Genomic DNA, 20,068 nt, shown 5'->3' on the forward strand with positions numbered 1-20,068 from the left:
GTTCTGGCAGAATGAGAGACAGTTGCCATGTGGGAGAGAGAAAAAGGGGGGGGGGAAAGGCCAAAACAAAGATGTGGATAAAATATAAGCAAAAATGTAATGGGGGCCGAGGTTATGATCTGAAATTGTTGAACTCGATGTTGAGCCCAGAATGAACAGTTTGCGCTGATTAATTTAATAGCCAATGATCTACATTTTCATTTTAGGTATTGTGACAAGATGCCCTATTGAGCTGAAGCTAAAGAAGATTGGAGATGAAAAGCCTTGGAAAGGACAAATAAGTTACAGAGACATTGTCAAAACACTGAATCATCCAAATCAGGTGGCAGTGGAAGTTCTAAGAGGTATAAGAAGTATAACAACAAAGCGCCTTTTAATGCAGCTAGAGTCTTTTTGGATAGATGAGCTAAGATGGGCTTTCTATTTGTATCTATCCTGACAGCAGGAGTATACACTGAAAAGGAGGCCAAGAGTTGCAGCCATATTCCATTAGGAGTCCCTGCCTTCAGAAGAGAAGGGGAAGGGTGTCAGCTGTGGCTCAGTGGGTAGCCCTCTCACCTCCGAGTCAGAAGGTTGCGGGTTCATAGTCCCACTCCGGAGCTTGAGCGCAAAAACCTAGGCTGACAGTCCAGTGCAGTACTGGCAGGGTGCTGCACTGTCGGAGGTGCCGTCTTTTGGATGAGACATTAAACCGAGGCCCCGTCTGCTCTCTCAGGTGGACATAAATCTCAACCAACATCAATAAAAAAAATTAACTGGTCATTATCACATTGCTGTTTGTGGGAGCTTGCTGTGCGCAAATTGTCAGTCGCAAAACCTACATTACAGCAGGGACTACACTTCAAAAGTAATTCATTGGCTGTAAAGCGCTTTGGGATGTCCTGAGGTTGTGAAAGGCGCTATATAAATGCAAGTCTTTTTTTAAGGGTGGAAAATTGAAGGAAAGAAACACTGGTTTTCAAAAGGAAAATGTAGTTTCAGTAATCAGAATGTGATGTTATCTGGTCACATAGATAAAGTGAAAGAGGTATAGGACAGAATGATGAAACAGATACAAACATGTCTTTTTTATCTCCAGCCCAGGACATCCTTGTTGAAAATATAAGTATAAGTTCGGAACTCATCAGTTTACAAGTTGAATCAAGCAGAGCCCCTGACCTGACATTAATCGACTTGCCTGGAATCATCAGGGTTCCCATCGGAAAACAGCCCCAAGACATCGGAGAAATGGTAAAACAGGGCTGGTGATAATAGAGCTCAGTGTTGAACATTTTACAATGATTAATTCTCAGGATGTGGGCATCGCTAGCAAGGGCTAGCATTTACTGGCCATCCCTTGTTGCTCTGTGAAAGTGGTGGTGGGCCTTCTTTCCGAAATTCTGCATGTTCTATGTTCAGTTATAACTTCAGTTGTGTGGAGAGACTGGAGAAGCTGGGTTATTCTCCTTAGAGCAGAAGAAGGTTAAGAGGTGATTTGATAGAGGTGTTCAAAATCATGAAGGGTTTTGATAGAGTAAATAAGGAGAAACTCTTTCCAGTGGCAGGAGGGTCAGTAACCAGAGGACACAGATTTAAGGTGGTTGGTAAAAGAACCAGTGGCGACATGAGGAAAATTTATTTTACGCAGTGAGTTGTTGTGATCTGGAATGTGCTGCCTGAAAGGGCGGTGGAAGCAGAATCAATAGTAACTTTCAAAAGGGAATTGGATAAATACTTGAATGGAAAAAAATTACAGGGCTATGGGAAAAAAGCAGGGGGAGTGAGATTAATTTGTGAGCTCTTTCAAAGAGCCGGCACGATGGGCCGAATGGCCTCCTTCTGCGCTGTGTCATTCTATGTGGTGAAGGTGCGCCCACAACGCTACAGTTTGGTACAACTGAGTGGCTTGCTAGGCCACTTCAGTGGGCAGTTAAGAGTCAAGCATGTTGCTGTGGGTCTGGAGTCACAGAGAGGCCAGACCGGGTAAGGACAGCAGATTTCCATTCCTAAAGGACATTAATGAACCAGTAGGGTTTTTATGACAAGCCGATAGCTTCATGGTCACTTTTACTGAATTCAAATTCTCAAGCTGCCATGGTGGGATTACGAACCCACGTTTGCTGGGTTACTAGTCCAGTAACACAAAAGACTCTGCTGTCGTAGCAACTCTGAGTTTTGACCGATTGTGTTGCATTTCCCACTTCATTTCGGCTTCGCGCCCCAAGGCAGGAAAAGCACCGGAGAGCAGGGAAAAATGTTACGGGACGCATCTGCAACTACTCGGAAAACCTCACTGCTAAAATACTTTGGGCTTGATTTTAACTCAGGTGCGGGAATTGTCGGGTTCCCCGAATTTGGTGTTTCCCACACGAATCTAAATGGGTCTGTGAGATTGATGCAATTTTCACTCAATTGGCCAATTGATTTCCAATGTGTGGGAACCCTTGGCAATTGAGTATTTCCAGTCAGAAAGTCGCAGAATATGACATCATCATTGCTGCTGCTTTTATGGTCCACAGCAAGCCTTGCTTCTTCTGCAGGCTTCCAAACTTCACCATTGAGATGGCACAGGAGCCTGCAGGAGCAACGGCCAGTGGGAGGGCAAGAGCTGCCCCCAAATTTGATGAGGCTTCACTCCAGGCATTGCTGGATGGTGCTAGGGCCCACAGGGAGGTCCTGTTCCCTTCTTCAGGGAGGAAGAGGCCTCCCAGTCAGACCAAGGCTGTGTGGCTACAGGTGGCAGGTCAAGTCAACTCCTTGGGGCTCACACGACGCACCTGGATGCAGTGCAGGAAAAGATTCCATGACCTTCATCGCACTGGAAAAGTAAGTACTGTATGAAGTTTCCATCACCCTCAATCTAATCCCCTCACACTCTGATGCTTTGAACACAACTGACAACACACAGGGAGGGCCCTTGGTCTTGCAACCTCACTCCATCTTTGTCTCCTTCTAAGTATCTATGCTATGCAATCTCTGCACTCACTCCTTCATTCTCAGTTAACCTCCACTTGTCTCCCTCATTGCAGGAAAAGAGAGTTCACAACAGGAGAGAGCGAGCCAGGACAGGAGGAGGGCTGCCCTCATTAGCCCAGCTCACCCCCTGGGAGGAAGCTGTCCTGGAGATTGTCGGGGCTGACATAGATGCGGGAGTTGGGGAAGGAGAGACAGGTGCATCCCCGCAAGCTGGTGACAGAATAGTTTTCCATCTCTCCCATTGGCATTGCATGAGTCGCTGATAATGATTCTGAAGCTATATCATATGGACTTATGATCATCTGCAAAATGCAATGTGCATGTAGCCTTGGCATCATATCTCTAACTTTTTCCTTCACTCCCCCACAGGACCATCGAGAGCCCCCGTCCCCACTGTGCAGGAGGAAGAGCCTGAGCAGCCAGACTCCTCAGAGGAATCTGCAACCTCTGAGGGCACAGCGTCAGCAGAAATAAGCGCAGACACTCACACCTCGGTGGGACCTTCGGGACATAGAATAGAGTTGTCACCTGGTGTATCACAGCTCACAAGTGAGCATCAGCAGATTGTGGAGACAGGGACAGCAGTGGAGAGCCCTCGTCGGAGGGTGCAGGACACTGCCAGCTCGGCTCAGCTGCATGTCGACCCTCTGCCTCTGGGTCCATCCGTAAGATCAGAGGTGATGAAACTCCAGGCACAGATGCAGGAGTCTCTGACAGGTTTTGTCTCTAGGGTCACTGTGAGTGTGGAGCGAATGGAGGAGTCCATAGCGAACATGAGCAGAGCCTTTGTGGAGTCATTGGCGCATGAACGCATCAACACGGAAAGGATGGCTACCTACGTGGAAATGATTGTTGCCTCCGTGGTAAGAAACAGAAACATAGAAGATAGGAGCAGGAGTAGGCCATTCAGCCACTCGAGCCTGCTCCAGCATTCAATGAGATCATGGCTGATCATCCAAATTCAGTACCCGGTCCCTGCTTTCTCCCCATACCCCTTGATCCCTTTAGCCTTAAGAAATATATCCAACTCCTTCTTGAATATATTTAATGAATTGGCCACTACTGCCTTCTGTGGTAGAGAATTCCACAGGTTCACCACTCTCTGGGTGAAGAAATTCCTCCTCATTTCTGTCCTAAATGGCTTACCCCTTATCCTTAGACTGTGACCCCTGGTTCTGGACTCCCCGACCATCGGGAACATCCTTCCTGCATCTAGTCTGTCCAGTCCTGTCAGAATTTTATAAGTTTCAATGAGATCCCCTCTCATTCTTCTAAACTCCAGCGAGTATAAGCCCAATCGACCCAATCTCTCCTCATACGTCATTCCTGCCATCCCAGGTATCAGCCTGGTGAATCTTCGCTGAACTCTTTCCATGGCAAGAACATCCTTTCCCAGATAAGGCGACCAAAACTGCACACAATACTCAAGATGTGGTCTCACCAAGGCCCTGTACAACTGCAGCAAGACATCCTTGTTCCTGTACTCAAACCCTCTTGCTACGAAGGCCAACATACCATTTGCCTTCTTAACCGCCTGCTGCATCTGCATGCTTACCTTCAGCGACTGGTGCACAAGGACACCCAGGTCTCGTTGCACTTCCCCTTCTCCCAATCTATTGCCATTCAGATAATAATCTGCCTTCCTGTTTTTGCCACCAAAGTGGATAACCTCACATTTATCCACATTATATTACATCTGCCATGCTTCTGCCCAATCACCCAACCTGTCCAAATCATCCTGGAGTTTCTCGGCATCCTCCTCACAGCACACACGCCCACCCAGCTTTGTGTTGTCTGCAAATTTGGAAATATTACATCTAGTTCCCTCGTCTAGATCATTAATATATATTGTGAATAACTGGGGTCCAAGGACCGATCCCTGCGGTACCCCACTAGTCACTGCCTGCCACTCGGAAAAAGACCCGTTTATTCCAACTTTCTATCTGCCAACCAGTTCTCTATCCAAGTCAATAACTTGCCCCCAATCCCATGTGCCTTAACTTTACACGCTAATCTCTTATGTGGGACCTTATCGAAAGCCTTCTGAAAGTCCAAATACACCACATCCACTGGTTCTCCCTTATCTATTTTACCAGTTACATTCTCAAAAAATTCCAGTAGATTAGTCAAGCACGATTTACCTTTTGTAAATCCATGTTGACTTTGTCCGATCCTGTCACATTTTTCCAAGTGCTCTGCTATTACATCTTTTATAATGGACTCTAGCATTTTCCCCACTACCGATGTCAGGCTTACCGGTCTGTAATTCCTCGTTTTCTCTCTACCACCTTTTTTGAATAGTGGGGTAACATTAGCTACCCTCCAATCCATGGGTACTGTTCCAGATTCCATCGATTATTGGAAGATGATCAGCAATGCATCTACTATTTCTAGGGCCACTTCCTTAAGTATCCTAGGATGCAGATTATCAGGCCCTGGGGATTTATCGGCCTTCAATCCCATCAATTTCCCTAACACCATTTCCCTACAAATACTGATTTCTTTCAGTTCCTCCCTTTCATCAGACCCTATGTTCCCCGACATCTCTGGGAGGTTATTTGTGTCCTCCTTTGTGAAGACAGAACCAAAATATGTATTTAATTGGTCTGCCATTTCTTTGTTCCCCATTATAAATTCCCCTGATTCTGACTGCAAGGGACCTACGCTTGACTTCACCAATCTTTTTCTCTTCACATATCTATAAAAGCTTTTACAGTCAGTTTTTATGTTCCCTGAAGGCTTACTCTCATATTCTATTTTCCCCTTCTTAATTAATCCCTTTGTCCTCCTTTGTTGAATCGTTAGCTGCTCCCAATCCTCAGGTTTACTACTTTTTCTGACCAATTTATATGTCCTCTCCTTGGATCTTATGCTATCCCTAATTTCCCTTGTTAGCCATGGTTGAGTCACCTTTTTTGTTTTATTTTTATGCCAAACTGGGATGAACAAATTCTGTAGTTCATCCATGCGGTCTTTGCATGCTTGCCATTGCCTATCCACCGTCAACCCTTTGAGTGACATTCCCCAATCAATCCTACCCAACTCGCACCTCAGACCATCGTAGTTTCCTTTATTTAAATTCAGGACCCTAGTCTCTGAGTCAACTACTTTATTCTCCATCTTAATGAAGAATTCTATCATATTATGATCGCTCCGACCCAAGAGGCCTCGTACAACAAGGCTGGCTACGGTAGAGGAGAGGGCTATGGCCATGGAGGAAGTTAGTCACCAGGGTATGGAAAACATGGCGAGTGTTCAGAATAGAATGACATCTCTTGAGGAGCGATGGGCATCTATTGAACAAAGAAACCAGACCTTCATGGAAGTCCTTCTGAGTAGGACTGCCATTGCAGATACGGGTCCCCATGGCCCCCCTGATGTGCAGCAAGGTGCTCTCAAGCCACTTGCAGGCACTGAGGGGGACCTGACCCATGAGAGGGAGGTTGGTGGCAGCCCTCAAGGAAGTGGGGGCTCTTCTCCAAGCGCTCACACTTCCATGCCACTGCAGAGCCCTCGGTCAGAGCCCCGCCGGAGTCCATACCCAACTGAGATAGACGTCTCAACTCCTGCACAGCCACAGGAGCAGCAGACTGCTGACGAGCCCTCACAGGCTCACCACCCCAGAGGACGCCCGCCAAAGGTGTCGAGACAGGAGCAGCAGGAAAGTGAGCAAGGGGCCTCCACATCTGCTGAAGTCACAGGGGAACCACTACGTAGGAGCACGCGTAAGAGGAAAATAAAGCACAAATAGTCACAAGGGTTGTCACTTGGGTGAAATGTTGTGTATTCTGTAAAAATGCCATCAGTTGTTTGTTTTGCATAAAAATTCTGATGGCAACTTCTGCAGTTGTGGCATGTGTCATTTCGCGATTGGGGCTGAAGGTCCTCTAATGCCAAGAAGGGAAGGAAAAAAGGCCTCCCATGCTTCTGGTAGATGCCTCAGTTGAGGAAGCGCTGAGTGAGGCTGGCGAGAGGGGTTTCGCAGGAGGTCACACTGGAGATGTGTGTGAGGCTCCAACCTTCCACAGGTGTGGTTAAGCCTGGTAAAAGTTGCCCCAGGCCTGAAACAACAAAGTCCTGCCACCTGCAAATGATGACTGATCAAAATCTCCTCTTTAATGGTTGACCTGCAGCTGATAGTCAGCAAGCCAATAGTATTCACGCCAGGTTTCACAGGCGTGATCCCCACCAGGCGTGTTTTACGTGGGAAAAGGGTTAAACAGGCAAGGGCCTGTTATAATGGGATTACGAAGGCCAATGAGTGCTGTTTAAGGGCCCTAAAGACCAGTCCCACCTGTTGCAGGCGGGACTAATTCGGGACCATCAAACACGCCTGGGTTAAAATGGCGTGGAGGTGGGAACCAGGCGGGGGGGGGGGGGGGGGTCGCGACCCCCAGGTTTTGCGATTTTAATCCCCCACACGCCTCAAAGCCCGTCTGACGGCTGAGTTAAAATCGAGCCCTTTGTGTTTTTCTAACATGTCAAGGCAAATTAAATAACAACTGAAGATGCATCTATGAAGCCTTCTACTTTTTGGCTTCACTTTCTTAAAAAAGAGGCCTTAAAAGCAGAGGCTGTTGGTAGCTGTAAGTCGCTTGTTCTTGCTGCACATGCAAGGGGGGGAGGGGTGGGGGGGGCGCTTATAGCTTAGGGTCAGAACAAGCTTTAGGGTCATTTCAAGCTACTCACAGAAGGCCAGTACAATCAGAGGCTACCATTACAGCAGTCAATGAGTTGCAGCACTTGTAAAAGCTGATACGGAGGATTTTCCTTATTTAGTGTAGCCCAGAATTCCTGTGTGTCTTGAGTGCTTCCGGCCAGGGACTTAACAGGAGTCACCCACTGACCCATCTAAAGATGTAACCACAGTGTCATGAAGGCTCCTCTCCGACATGCCCACTTGTATATCGCATTTGCCAATGAGCAGCAGACAGCCAGCATCTACGAAATGTCCAACCATCTCCCCTAGGGAGCAGGTAGTTGCAGATTGCACCTTAGTGGCCAGTTGGGTTCTGACAGTCCAACCTATGCCCTCCTTTAATCGCAATGGATTGGACTCACTAAATGGACAAGCTGGTATATAGCTTCCTTGCATGTGACTGCCTGGCTCTGTAAGGAAAGGGTTCATTCTTGAAATTAACTTTTAGCTTTTGGCCTGTTGAGTACGCTTCTGCTAGAAGGATGGAAATGTCGGTTTCAGTTTCATTTCCAGTGAAGCAAAGACAGGGAAATGTAGCTGGGTTCAGCAGAGGCAGAAATAGACTTTCTTTGTCACATGGGCTCCATCAACCTCCACAGGTCAGGAAGCTGTGAGATAGTTGACAGGTTAATGGTGCAAGAGGTTGTAGCTAAGATGGCCAACTCATCCGCGGACATGGTTGAGGAAAAATGGTCAAGTGACAGCTAGAGTATTGGGCCTCTGTCACTGTCTCCAGTCGAATGATTTGATTGACAGCTTCGTCAAGGGAAAGCCATGATAAAGTGTGGGCAGTGATTCTTGTCAAAACTGAAGTTATGGCAGCTAATTGGATGAGATAATTGTAGTGTATGTGCCTTTAAGTCAGAACTACTTTTACAGCTCCTGTATACTGTAGTACCGGCAGTGACCACACCTGTATATAAGCTTTGCGCATGCCTCTGTACCCCCAGTCTTGAGACTACCCTCCTCCAGTAAAGACCTGTTTATTGTTAATGTACAGCATCCGTGTGATTATTTAATAACAGCATACCCACTGAACCACGGATCCAACAGTGGCGACGAGTGTCGATTCGAATCTACCTGCAACATAAAAAAAAATAGTCGAGGCCAGGAACACGGGCATCGACCACGAGCAACGCCCAGCAGTCAGGCAGAGATTGAACTTCGCAGGGGAGGCTGTGGAGAGCCGGGCTTGGTTCCCCAGCCACGACGAGCAGCAAGAGACCGACGACAGGTCCAGCGCAGACCCTTCCCAAGCAGCGGCGGCTGGAGCCGACCGACGGCAGAGAGAAAGCCGAGCAGCGTCGACGGGGTAAGACAGAGGGTGAAGAGCGCAGGGCACAGCCGGGGGTTGAACACCGAGCGGCGTCGAGAAAAAGAAAACAAACCGGAGAGAGAGAGGGTAGAGAAACAGCCGGGTTCTAGACTGAGCGGCGTCGAAAAATATAAAAAGAATAATGCGCAGAGCACAGCCAGGGCTCACGGGCTGAACAGGGTCCGCGGGGCGAAGAAAGAAAGAGCGCGGGAGACACCATTTTTAGAAGCCGCAGCAGAGAAGAAGGGCGAGCGCGGGAAGGAAGGAAAGCGCAGGAGACGCCATTTTGTGCCAGCAGAGAAGAAGGGGAAGCGCGGGAGGCGCCATTTTTGACAGTTAACTCACACCCAAGGATGCCGAAGAGTGGCAGTATCTCTACGTTCGACAATGAAGTCGAAGATTGGGTGACATATGTGGAACGTATTGAGGTGTACTGCAGGGCGAATGAAGTGCCAGATGCTAATAAAGCACCGGTTCTGTTAAATTCCATGGGTGCAAAAACTTATGGGTTACTGCAAAATCTAATAACCCCAGAGAAGCCGGTAAACAATAATTTTGAAAGCATAGTAGAAATCCTACAGGACCACTTAAACCCCACACCGCTGCTGATAGCAGAACGATTTAAGTTCCATAAAAGGAACCAACACAAAGACGAAAGCAATGCTGAGTACCTAACGGAACTGCGCAAGCTATCGAAACACTGCCAGTTTGGAGCGGGACTAGCAGATACGTTAAGGGACAAGTTTGTGTGTGGACTACAAAGTGAAGGAACCCAGAAACGGCTTCTATCAGAAAAGGACCTTACGCTGGACAAAGCTTTCAGTATGGCAGTATCACACGAAGCAGCCGCAAGGGGCGCTGCAGATACAACGGAGACCGCAAGAATATGGCTCCAATGAAATGTCATATGGAACAGGGAAGTGCTATCGCTGCGGCAGAACAACACATGACCAGAAAGATTGTTGGTTCAAGGACCAAGTGTGCAGACAGTGTGGGAAAGCAGGACACATAGCAAGAGTCTGCAGGTCTGGGAAGAAAACCAACAGTAAGAAATCTCCACAGGAGAAGTACAAAAAGGTACACCAGGTGATGGACAGTGGTTCAGACGAACAGAAAAGTGACACAGGCTCCGGAATCAAGGAGCTGGGTTGTCTGAAACTACATAAGGTAACAGAAATGGAGGATCACCAGACTATCTGGGTTACACTCAAGATAGATGGAGTCCAAGTGAAAATGGAATTGGACACAGGGTCAGCGCTAACAGTCATAAATCAAAGAGACTACAAGCGGCTATTTTCACACATACCCTTGAAAGCTACAGAGATTGTCTTGAAGACGTATACAGGGCAAAAAGTCTACCCCAAAGGAAAAATAAGGGTGAAAGTGACATATAAAGGCCAGGAAATACCTAAAATGGATATATATGTATTGCCAGATGGAGGACCACCACTGCTAGGACGTGAATGGATCCGGAAGATACAATTAGATTGGCATTCCATACAGGCACTGAAGGTTGAGGCCAAAAAGGATGACGACGTCACACCTGGACGACTGTCAAAAATGCTAACTGACACAAAAGAAGTGTTCCAGGAGGGACTAGGAACACTAAAAGGAATAACAGCAATGATTAAAATAGAGGAAAATGCAAGCCCAAAGTTTCTGAAGGCCAGACCAGTGCCTTATGCGATCAGACCAGCTGTTGAAGCAGAGCTGGAAGGGTTGGAACGTTCAGGAGTACTGTCCAAAGTGGACTGGAGCGAGTGGGCTACACCCATCGTTCCTGTAATGAAGAGGTCGTTGAGTAATACGCCTGGGGAACCAAAGAAGGTCCGCATCTGTGGGGATTTTAAGGTGACAGTGAACCCAGTCCTTCACATGGTACAATATCCGCTTCCACGAATTGAGGATATTTTCGCCTCGTTATCTGGAGGTAAACGCTTCACCAAAATTGATCTAGCCCAGGCGTACTTGCAAATGGAGGTAGAAGAAGCTTCGAAACAATACCTTACGATCAACACTCATAAAGGTCTCTATCAATACAACCGGCTGGTGTTTGGAGTAGCCTCGGCTCCGGCTATCTGGCAAAGGGCGATGGATCAGGTCCTGCAAGGGATTCCAGGGACCCAGTGTTATTTGGACGACATCTTGGTCACAGGCGAAAATGACGGTGATCACCTCGCCAACTTGGAGAAGGTGCTCACCAGATTAAAGGAGTATGGGCTATGAGCTAATCGCCACAAGTGCGAGTTTTTCCAGAAACAGATCTTGTATTGTGGCCACGTCAATGATGAAGAGGGGTTACATAAGTCCCCTGACAAGATTGAGGCAGTAGTCAAGGCTCCAGCACCGGAAAATGTGTCACAACTGAGGCCGTTCCTCGGGCTGGTAAACTACTACCACAAGTTCTTACCAAATTTGTCTACGGTATTACACCCACTGAACACCCTACTGCAAACAGGGGTACCATGGAAGTGGGATGACGAACGTAGACGAGCTTTCCAGAAGTGTAAAGAATTGATCACATCAAAAGAGGTGTTGGCCCATTTCAACCCAGCACTACCAATTCGTTTGACATGTGATGCATCACCCTATGGTATTGGAGCGGTGCTGTCGCACAAATTCCCTGACGGGTTGGAGAGGCCAGTAGCCTTTGCGTCTCGGTCACTAACCTCAGCCGAGCGCAACTACACCCAGATTGACAGGGAGGCCCTCAGCCTAGTATGGGGAGTAAAAAAAATCAACCACTATCTGCATGGGCAGAAGTTCACCTTGCTGACTGACCACCAACCACTTGTCTCCATCTTTAATCCTAAGAAGGGTGTTCCAGTAATGACTGCACAGCGGTTACAAAGATGGTCCCTGTTTCTAGGGGCAAATCAATATGAAATAGAATATAAAGGCACGAAACAGCATGGGAACGCTGATGGGCTATCGCACCTGCCACTGCCTACTGTGGAGGAAGCACCAGCAGTGGACCCTATCGAGATATTTTATTCATCAATAATTGAATGATTGCCAGTAACGAACGCGGATATAGAGAAGGAGACCCGCAATGATCCGACGCTGTCTCGGGTATATGAATTGACGGTGAGGGGATGGCCAACTCATGGCGACTCACTGTTGCCAGCATTCTCATCCAGAAGAGAACAGCTGTCAGTATGCCAGGGGACAGTGATGTGTGGATCCAGAGTGGTGATTCCACCCAAGTTAAGGGAGAGAGTGCTAAATGAGCTACATGAAGGTCATCTGGGGGGAGTGAAAATGAAAAGGCTTATGTGTGGTGGCCGGGAATCGATCAACAAATCGAAGACCTAACTAAGAGCTGCTTAGGATGCCAGAAGGTCCAAAATGCACCACCACATGCCCCTCTACACCCATGGGAGTGGCCCTCCTCTCCATGGCAACGGGTGCATATTGATTTCGCTGGTCCATTCATGGACTCAATGTTCTTAATAGCAGTGGATGCTCATTCAAAGTGGCCTGAGGTGATAAAAATGTCTTCAACCACTACAGAGAAAACGATTGCAGTCCTACGGACCATATTTGCCAGAAATGGTTTGCCAGAGCAGATTTGCTCTGATAATGGACCACAGTTTGTGTCCGACGAGTTCCAAAAATTTATGAGAAGGAATGGGGTAAGGCATTACACATCCGCCCCGTATCATCCAGCCACAAATGGATTGGCTGAGAGGTTCGTACAAACCTTTAAGAAGGCGATAAAGGCCATGTGCGATGATGAAATTCCACTACAGCATAAGGTGGATAATTTCTTATTAGCCTACCGAAACGCGACACATGCAGTTACCAACCAGACCCCGGCCATGATGTTCTTTAACCGAAGGTTGAGATTGTAGTGTATGTAACCGTTCCACCTTTAACAGAACTATTTTAAGGGTTGCACTACTTTATCTTGGCTGCGGTATACTGTAATACCGGTGGTGACCACACCGGTATATAAGTGCTGTGTAATGATTTATTGGGCAGTTCCGCCTGACCTTCGACTAGTAAAGACCTGTTAAAATTTACTCTTGTGGTCTGTGGAATAATTCTCATTATAACACACAGACTTAACAGTGGCGACGAGTACGATCTTACCCTGCGGCAGAGATACATCCAAGGCAGTTTAACGGGCGTCGAGAAGAGGCATCCGCCCTCATCATTCTGCTGAGAAAAGACTCGGGTCTGCAGAGCAAAGGAAGAATTCTGACACGAAGCCTTCCATCAGCAACAGGCAGTGATCATCCCTTCTATCATGGTGGTGGGTAAGCCGATCAGCGACGAGCAGCAAGTCGGCCAAGTTGACTGTGAAGTAGGGGAGGGAAAAACGGAGGATATAAGGGCGGAGAACTCGACCACGGCCGGGGAAAAGAGCCGGACAGAAGTCGGGGCCAGAGGCGCTGAGACTGGGGCAGCGTAAGGCACGGAAGCTGCGGTGAATGCAAACGCAGCCGGTGTGAGAGACCGGGCTACAAGCGGGCTGGGAGACGCAACAGCGTCGAGAGAGAGCTCGACCGCGACCGGTGAAAAAGGCCGGGCAGCTACCGAGGCCGCGAGGCGCAGCGACCGGGACAGCGTAAGCGCGGGGGAAAATTTAAAAAAACTGCGGAGAACTCAGCTGCAGCCGGGGGGGAAAGGACTGGACTGCAAGAGGGGCTGGGAGGCACGATTTGAAAACCGCTGGGGAGGGCGAACGCAGCAATACGGCAATCGCCATTACAGCCAGCGGGGGAGAAAGGCAAACGCGGGAAGCCGCCATTTTCGTAGGCGGGGGAAGAAGACGAGCGCGGGAAGCCGCCATTTTCGTAGGCGGGGGAAGAAGACGAGCGCGGGAAACCGCCATTTTGAAAAAAAAATAAAAGAAAAATTTCTTTTTGTCTCTCAAGAAGATTGCGAGGATGCCTAAGCGTGGTAACATCAACGATTTCGATCCCGATGTTGAAGATTGGGCCATGTATGTAGGACGCATAGAGATATATTGTAAGGCAAATAAAATATCAAATGAAGCTAAAGCACTAACCTTACTAAACTCAATGGGTGCGAAGACATACGGGCTATTGAAGCATCTTCTATCACCAGCTAAACCGGCGGATCAGACTTTCGCTAATATTGTTGCTGTCCTGAAGAATCATTTGAATCCCACACCGCTGATGTTAGCGGAACGATTTAAATTTTATGCGAGAACACAACTGAAAGAGGAAAGCAACGCGGAGTACTTAATTGAACTGCGTAAGCTAGCGAAATACTGTCAGTTTGGGGAAAGACTGACAGAGGCACTGAGAGACAAATTCGTGTGTGGATTGTCGAAAGAAGGAACACAAAAGCGGTTGCTTGAAGAGAATGATCTTACACTTGATAAGGCTGTCACTATTGCAGCATCGCACGAAGCCGCAGCGAGAGGCACTGCGGAAATGCAGCTGAAGGCAGTGGTACTCAGCGTAGATCAAATGGCTTTGGGTACAACGAAATGTTATCGTTGTGGAAAGACAACACACGATCAGAACCAATGCTGGTTTAAAAACCAGGAATGTAGAAAATGTGGCAAGCTTGGTCACATAGCTAAAGTATGCCGGTCAGGAAAGAAGACCAGCAACAAAAAGTCACCGCAGGAAAAGTGCAGAAAGGTGCATAAGGTGGCTGAGAAGAGTTCGGATGAACAGAATTCGGACTCAGACTCCAACAGCAAGGAACTGGGTAGTCTGAGAATTCACAATGTGAGTAAGGAAGCTGACCGACAAACTATCTGGGCCACACTGCAGATAGCAGGAGTCCAAGTGAAGATGGAATTGGACACCGGATCGGCGTTGACGGTCATGAATAAGCAAGATTACAAAAGGTTATTCACACATATTCCCCTACGGGATACGGAGATAGTATTAAAGACATACACGGGGCAAAGAGTATACCCCATCGGAAAGATAAAAGTCAAGGTGGTACACAAGGGCAAAGAACACCAAGGAATGGACATATATGTACTACCTGAGGGAGGTCCACCACTTCTGGGACGGGAGTGGATCAGGAAAATAAATATGGACTGGCACTCCCTAAAAGCAATAACGGTAGATTCCGGGAAAAACAAAGATGTCAAACCTGCACGATTGTCCAGAATATTGGATGAGGGCATATGCAGCAGTGACAGTGACAAAGCAGAGAGTGAGAACTCGGTGAAGACAATCAGCTCAGACTCTGGTACTGATGATGGTAAGACCAGCCCATGTGCAAAAGACAAGTCTAAAATGGACTTGCAGACTAATGATGGAAAAACGAAGAAGTGCATAAATGCTTCAGAAGAGAACAAAGTATCAGAACAGAATTCCACTGAACAACAACAACATAGTTTGACAGAGAATTCTGAGTCTGTCCAGTCTACAGACATGCACATTTCTGAGGAACACCGGGCTCGAACTCAACTCCATTTCAAACTACAACAGCAATTAGAACAAATGATTCGCCGTTTTGAGCAAGAGATGAATGCAAAGAAAAAGTTCTTTGACACAGAGTTGGAGAATCTGGGAAGACAGCAGAAGCAGCTGATTGAGAAAATGGAGCAGGAACACACAAACCGTCTGCGCGATGAGGCCAAACGAATCAAAGCTGAGCAAGAAAGGGAATATGTCAAATTCATCGATCAGTTGAAAGCTAAGAAGAGCACCCTTTTGTGAGCAGTGTCAGCAGTAATAAGCCACTCAGGGAATTGGTGACAGAGGCAAAAGCTGAAGTGATGGAGGAAATAGAAGACAATAGAGAAGAAGCAGAAGATGATGACTCATCTGAACCATTATCACCCCTACCAGGTCACGCACGTGGTCCCTCCGAACTGAGCCAAATCAGTCGGGAAGTAGAAAAACTTCCCAAGGTACTCGAGCCTTTAGAAGTCAGCAATGCTGGTTCTGCAGTTACGAAAGTTCAAGCTGTTAAGTCCAGTGAAGGACTATTAGATGAGTCACCCCAGCAACAAGAACCTACTACACCACCGAAAACTACTACACCACCGAGGCGTTATCCGGACCGAGTCAGGAGGCGCAGCCTCAGAGACTGAATCTGTGAACTGTTTTTACATGAAGTTGTGTATATATGTTAGTATGTTATGTTTAATGGGGAATATATACTGTTAAGCTAAAAAGGGAGGATTGTAGTGTATGTAACCGTTCCACCTTTAAGAGAACTATTTTAAGGGTTGCACTACTTTATCTTGGCTGCGGTATACTGTAATACCGGTGGTGACCACACCGGTATATAAGTGCTGTGTAATGATTTATTGGGCAGTTCCGCCCTGACCTTCGACTAGTAAAGACCTGTTAAAATTTACTCTTGTGGTCTGTGTAATAATTCTCATTATAACACACAGACTTAACAGAGATCTCGTCTGGACTTGCTCAGACCAAATGTGCGAAGAAATGTTGAGGACAAACAATTCCAGCACATCAATGAGAAGCCGACAAGGAGCTTCAATGTAGGGCAACCAGTCTTGGCCCGTGACTATCGAACAGAGAAATGGCAACCCGGAACGATATGTACAAGGCAGCTGCCATTAATGTACACAGTGGATGTCGGGGAGAACATTGTGAGACGCCACATCGATCAGATCTTAGCGTCACAGGAACGCGTCAACCCCATGTCTCGAGTACCTGGGGATGAACCCGACATACCGGTAGCATCTACCTCAGACCCAGTAGCAGTGGAACCCGATGAAAAGGGGTCAGAATTGCCTCTGCACCAAGAACAAGAACCTCCGGAAAGGCGCTATCCCGAAAGGGTCAGGAAGCCGCCCCAAAGACTGAATCTATAAATGGACTTTTGTTGTTTAATGTACATGTTGAAATGTTAATTGTTATTTGGATATTAGGGGTACTACCAATCTAAAAAAGGGGAGGAATTGTAGTGTATGTGCCTTTAAGTCAGAACTACTTTTACAGCTCCTGTATACTGTAGTACCGGCAGTGACCACACCTGTATATAAGCTTTGCGCATGCCTCTGTACCCCCAGTCTAGAGACTACCCTCCTCCAGTAAAGACCTGTTTATTGTTCATGTACAGCATCCGTGATTATTTAATAACAGCATATCCACTGAACCACGGATCGAACAATAATGTAGAAACATATGGATTCTCACGCAGCCAGAGTGAAAGAAAGGCTTAAAAGGTGGGTGATTAGAATGTAGAAGTTGGGGAGACACTTCTTCACACAAAGGGTGGTAGATGTGTGGAACTCTCGCCCACAAAAAAGCAGCGGATGCCAGCTCAATTAATCATTTAAAATCTGAGAGCGATAGATTTTTGCTGGACAAGGGTGTACAAGGATATGGAGCCAAGGCAGGTGGATGGAGTTAGGTCACAGATCAGCCATGAACTCATTGAATGGCGGAACAGGCTCGAGGGGCTGAATGGCCTCCTCCTGTTCCTATGTTCCTATTACAGAATTCGACAAGGCCTAGCTGTTCCTCTCGAGCTCGAGAACGGTAACATGGGGAATTCTCCGGTAACTCGCATTATCGCACGTGTTCTCTTAAGTATATGTGCAGCTATTATTAATAATAGTTTTCATTGCAGGCTCGATCCCTCCGAAAGCCAATAAATGCCTTTGAACATTATTATCTTGAGGAATTACATATAAGCTTATAAGTAAGAACATCGATTCCCTAACAGTTTCTCGGCAGGGGCCATGCCTCCTCGGCCATTCCAATCTATCTTTATCCGTGCAGAATGGATGCTTACTAAGTGGTTCTGGTTAAGCACCACAACCGTGGCTGGTGACATGAGGCTGCAGACCAGGTAGAAGGGCAGAACATCATTACAGCGAGAGCCACTTGCTGTTGCCGAGCAGCCTCTGGGCCAAGCCATTTTTTGCCACTTCCCACCGGCTTACTGCCGGTATTAAATAGCCCAGGGCCTCATTTGTGGAGCAGCGGGTGAGTTTCTAACTCGCTCACCCAGCAAAAACTGGCCCCGAGTTAAAATTGGGGCCCGAGGTCTTGTCTTTCTCAGACGCTGATGGTTAGGCGACATTTTCATAACCAGAGGAGAGCAGTGATTTTACGATGCTGCGTAGATATCATTATTCGACATGTTGCTATTAACAGCAACCGCCTCCTGCCTTTACTTTAATTACATTACAGCAATTTTAGAATTTACAGCACAGAAACAGGCCATTCGGCCCAACTGGTCTATGCTCCACACCAGCCTCCTCTCATCCAACTTCATCTCACCCTATCAATATAACTTATTCCTTTCTCTGCCTCCCCTTAAAGTCATCTATGCTGTTCACCTCAAGGACTCCGTGTAGTAGCAAGTTCCACATTCTAACCACTCTCTGGGTAAAGAAGTTTCTCTTGAAAATTCCTTATTAGATTTATTAACGACTATCTTCTATTTATGGCCCCTAGTTTTGGTCTCCCTCACAAGTGGAAACAGTGAATACAGAGTATCAATAAGGCGCTAAGTAGATCTGTCAGGGATCTGAAAGGGCAGTGCAGGTGTTAGTGAGTGTAATGGGATAGACCCAACTGCAGCGTGACTCCCTTTCCCCCTGCGAGCCATGTATTCCTTCTTACTGTGCTGCTCCTCTGTCTACCACTCCTTGCCCCAACATAGCCTTGAAGAAGATTACACTCTTATTCCAGTGGCAGCAGGAATAGCAATTGCAACTAGCCTGTGACAGGCCAAGTGCTTTGATCTGCATCTGCACAAGGTTCCTTGTGGAGGGCCCTCTCCGCTTTTTGTTTATTGATCAGCAGTGGACAAGGACAATATGATTTATTTATGTAATCAATTTTTTTTTAAATTATCCATAAGGAACACCAGTAGTATATACGAGGAACAATTTTGTGAGGTTCTGCTCCCAGTGTAGTGTCTCGCTGGGTGGGACTGTGGGTCGCATAATCAGACCTTCGGTAATTTAGCCTTACCTCTAGCCTATGCTCTCATCTTGTAGGGCTCCATGCCAGTTGCCTCAACTCGCAAGATTACCCCTATAATACCTGTCAGTGAAAAATGTTTATCTTCCAGACCAAAGAGCTCATCAGAACCTACATTAAAAGAAAGGAAACTATCATTTTGGTCGTCATTCCCTGCACCGTGGACATCGCGACCACCGAGGCATTGACGATGGCGCAGGACGTTGACCCTGAAGGAGAAAGAACACTGGGTAAATCAAAACAAGGCTCAGACACTGGTGAAAGCACAGCATAGAATGTATTAGACATAGAGTCATAACGGCACAGAAGGAGGCCATTCAGCCCATCGAGTCCATGCCGGCTCTCTGCAGAGCAATCCAGTCAGGCTCATTCCTCCGCTCTATCCCCGTAGCCCTGCAAGTATATTTCCCTCAAGTGCCTATCCAGTGTCCCCTTGAAAACATTGAGTGTCTCCACTTCCTCCACTTCCGTCGGCAGTGAGTTCCAGGTCCTCACCACTCGCTGTGTAAAAAAGTTTTTCCTCACATCCCGCTCCCCCACATCTGAAATTTTTTGAGCTTAAGAACATCAGAAAAAGCCAAGAATGGGAAAAGGCGTTTGAGCCCGTTAAGCTTGCCCCCCTAGCACTCCAACTCACTCAGCCCAGCATCCAACTGCTTCTTGAACTTTCCCCATTGCCTTTGACTCCAGTGCCTTACCTGGGAGTGACAACGAGGGGTGGGTCTCCAATACAAGTGATAGGACTTTGGGGGGGGGGGGGGGGGGGTTGCATTTTGCCTGGGTCTGACTTTAGGCCCAAACTCAGAGCTCGATAGCGGGCAGGCCCACGAGTCGGGCCTGGTGAACATTTTATGCTCCAGCAGCCGGCGCCTGTCGCACCTGCACAGGCAGCTCATGCATTGAAGGTGCCGAAAGTCAGGCTGCTGGCCTCACTCGTAGCGGCCCGCAGTTAAGTCTAGAGAGGGAGGGTTGGCGCGGGCAGTGGGGTGGGATCGATCGCCCCTTATCTTTCGTGGTGGCCCTCAGCAGTTGCTGAGGAATTCTGAGTGGAGCAGGACCGGCACCCGCCGTGCCCATCGGAAACGAAGTGGGCGCTGGCCGTCCCACTGATAAATCTGTCAGCGTTGCGCCCGCATTACGCCCGAAAAGATGGGCGCAGTGCACACCAATTTCTGCCCTGGATGTGCC

The 20,068-nt window shown here is 47.6% G+C and overlaps 1 protein-coding gene across 1 annotated transcript in view; it reads left to right on the forward strand.

Annotated features, from left to right (window-relative positions):
- LOC147107849 (interferon-induced GTP-binding protein Mx1-like) overlaps positions 1 to 20,068 on the forward strand; it is a 99,392-nt gene that overhangs the window by 35,426 nt on the left and 43,898 nt on the right. Inside the window, exons 3-5 of the mRNA XM_086007202.1 lie at positions 207 to 344; positions 1,079 to 1,230; positions 18,972 to 19,110. Coding sequence (XP_085863328.1) covers positions 207 to 344; positions 1,079 to 1,230; positions 18,972 to 19,110 — 429 coding nt within the window. The remainder of the gene's footprint in view (positions 1 to 206; positions 345 to 1,078; positions 1,231 to 18,971; positions 19,111 to 20,068) is intronic.

The sequence above is a fragment of the Somniosus microcephalus genome, chromosome 14 (genome assembly GCF_052327205.1).
Source record: "Somniosus microcephalus isolate GS21.2 chromosome 14, FLI_Smic_1.0, whole genome shotgun sequence".
In the NCBI taxonomy this organism is placed as follows: domain Eukaryota; kingdom Metazoa; phylum Chordata; class Chondrichthyes; order Squaliformes; family Somniosidae; genus Somniosus; species Somniosus microcephalus.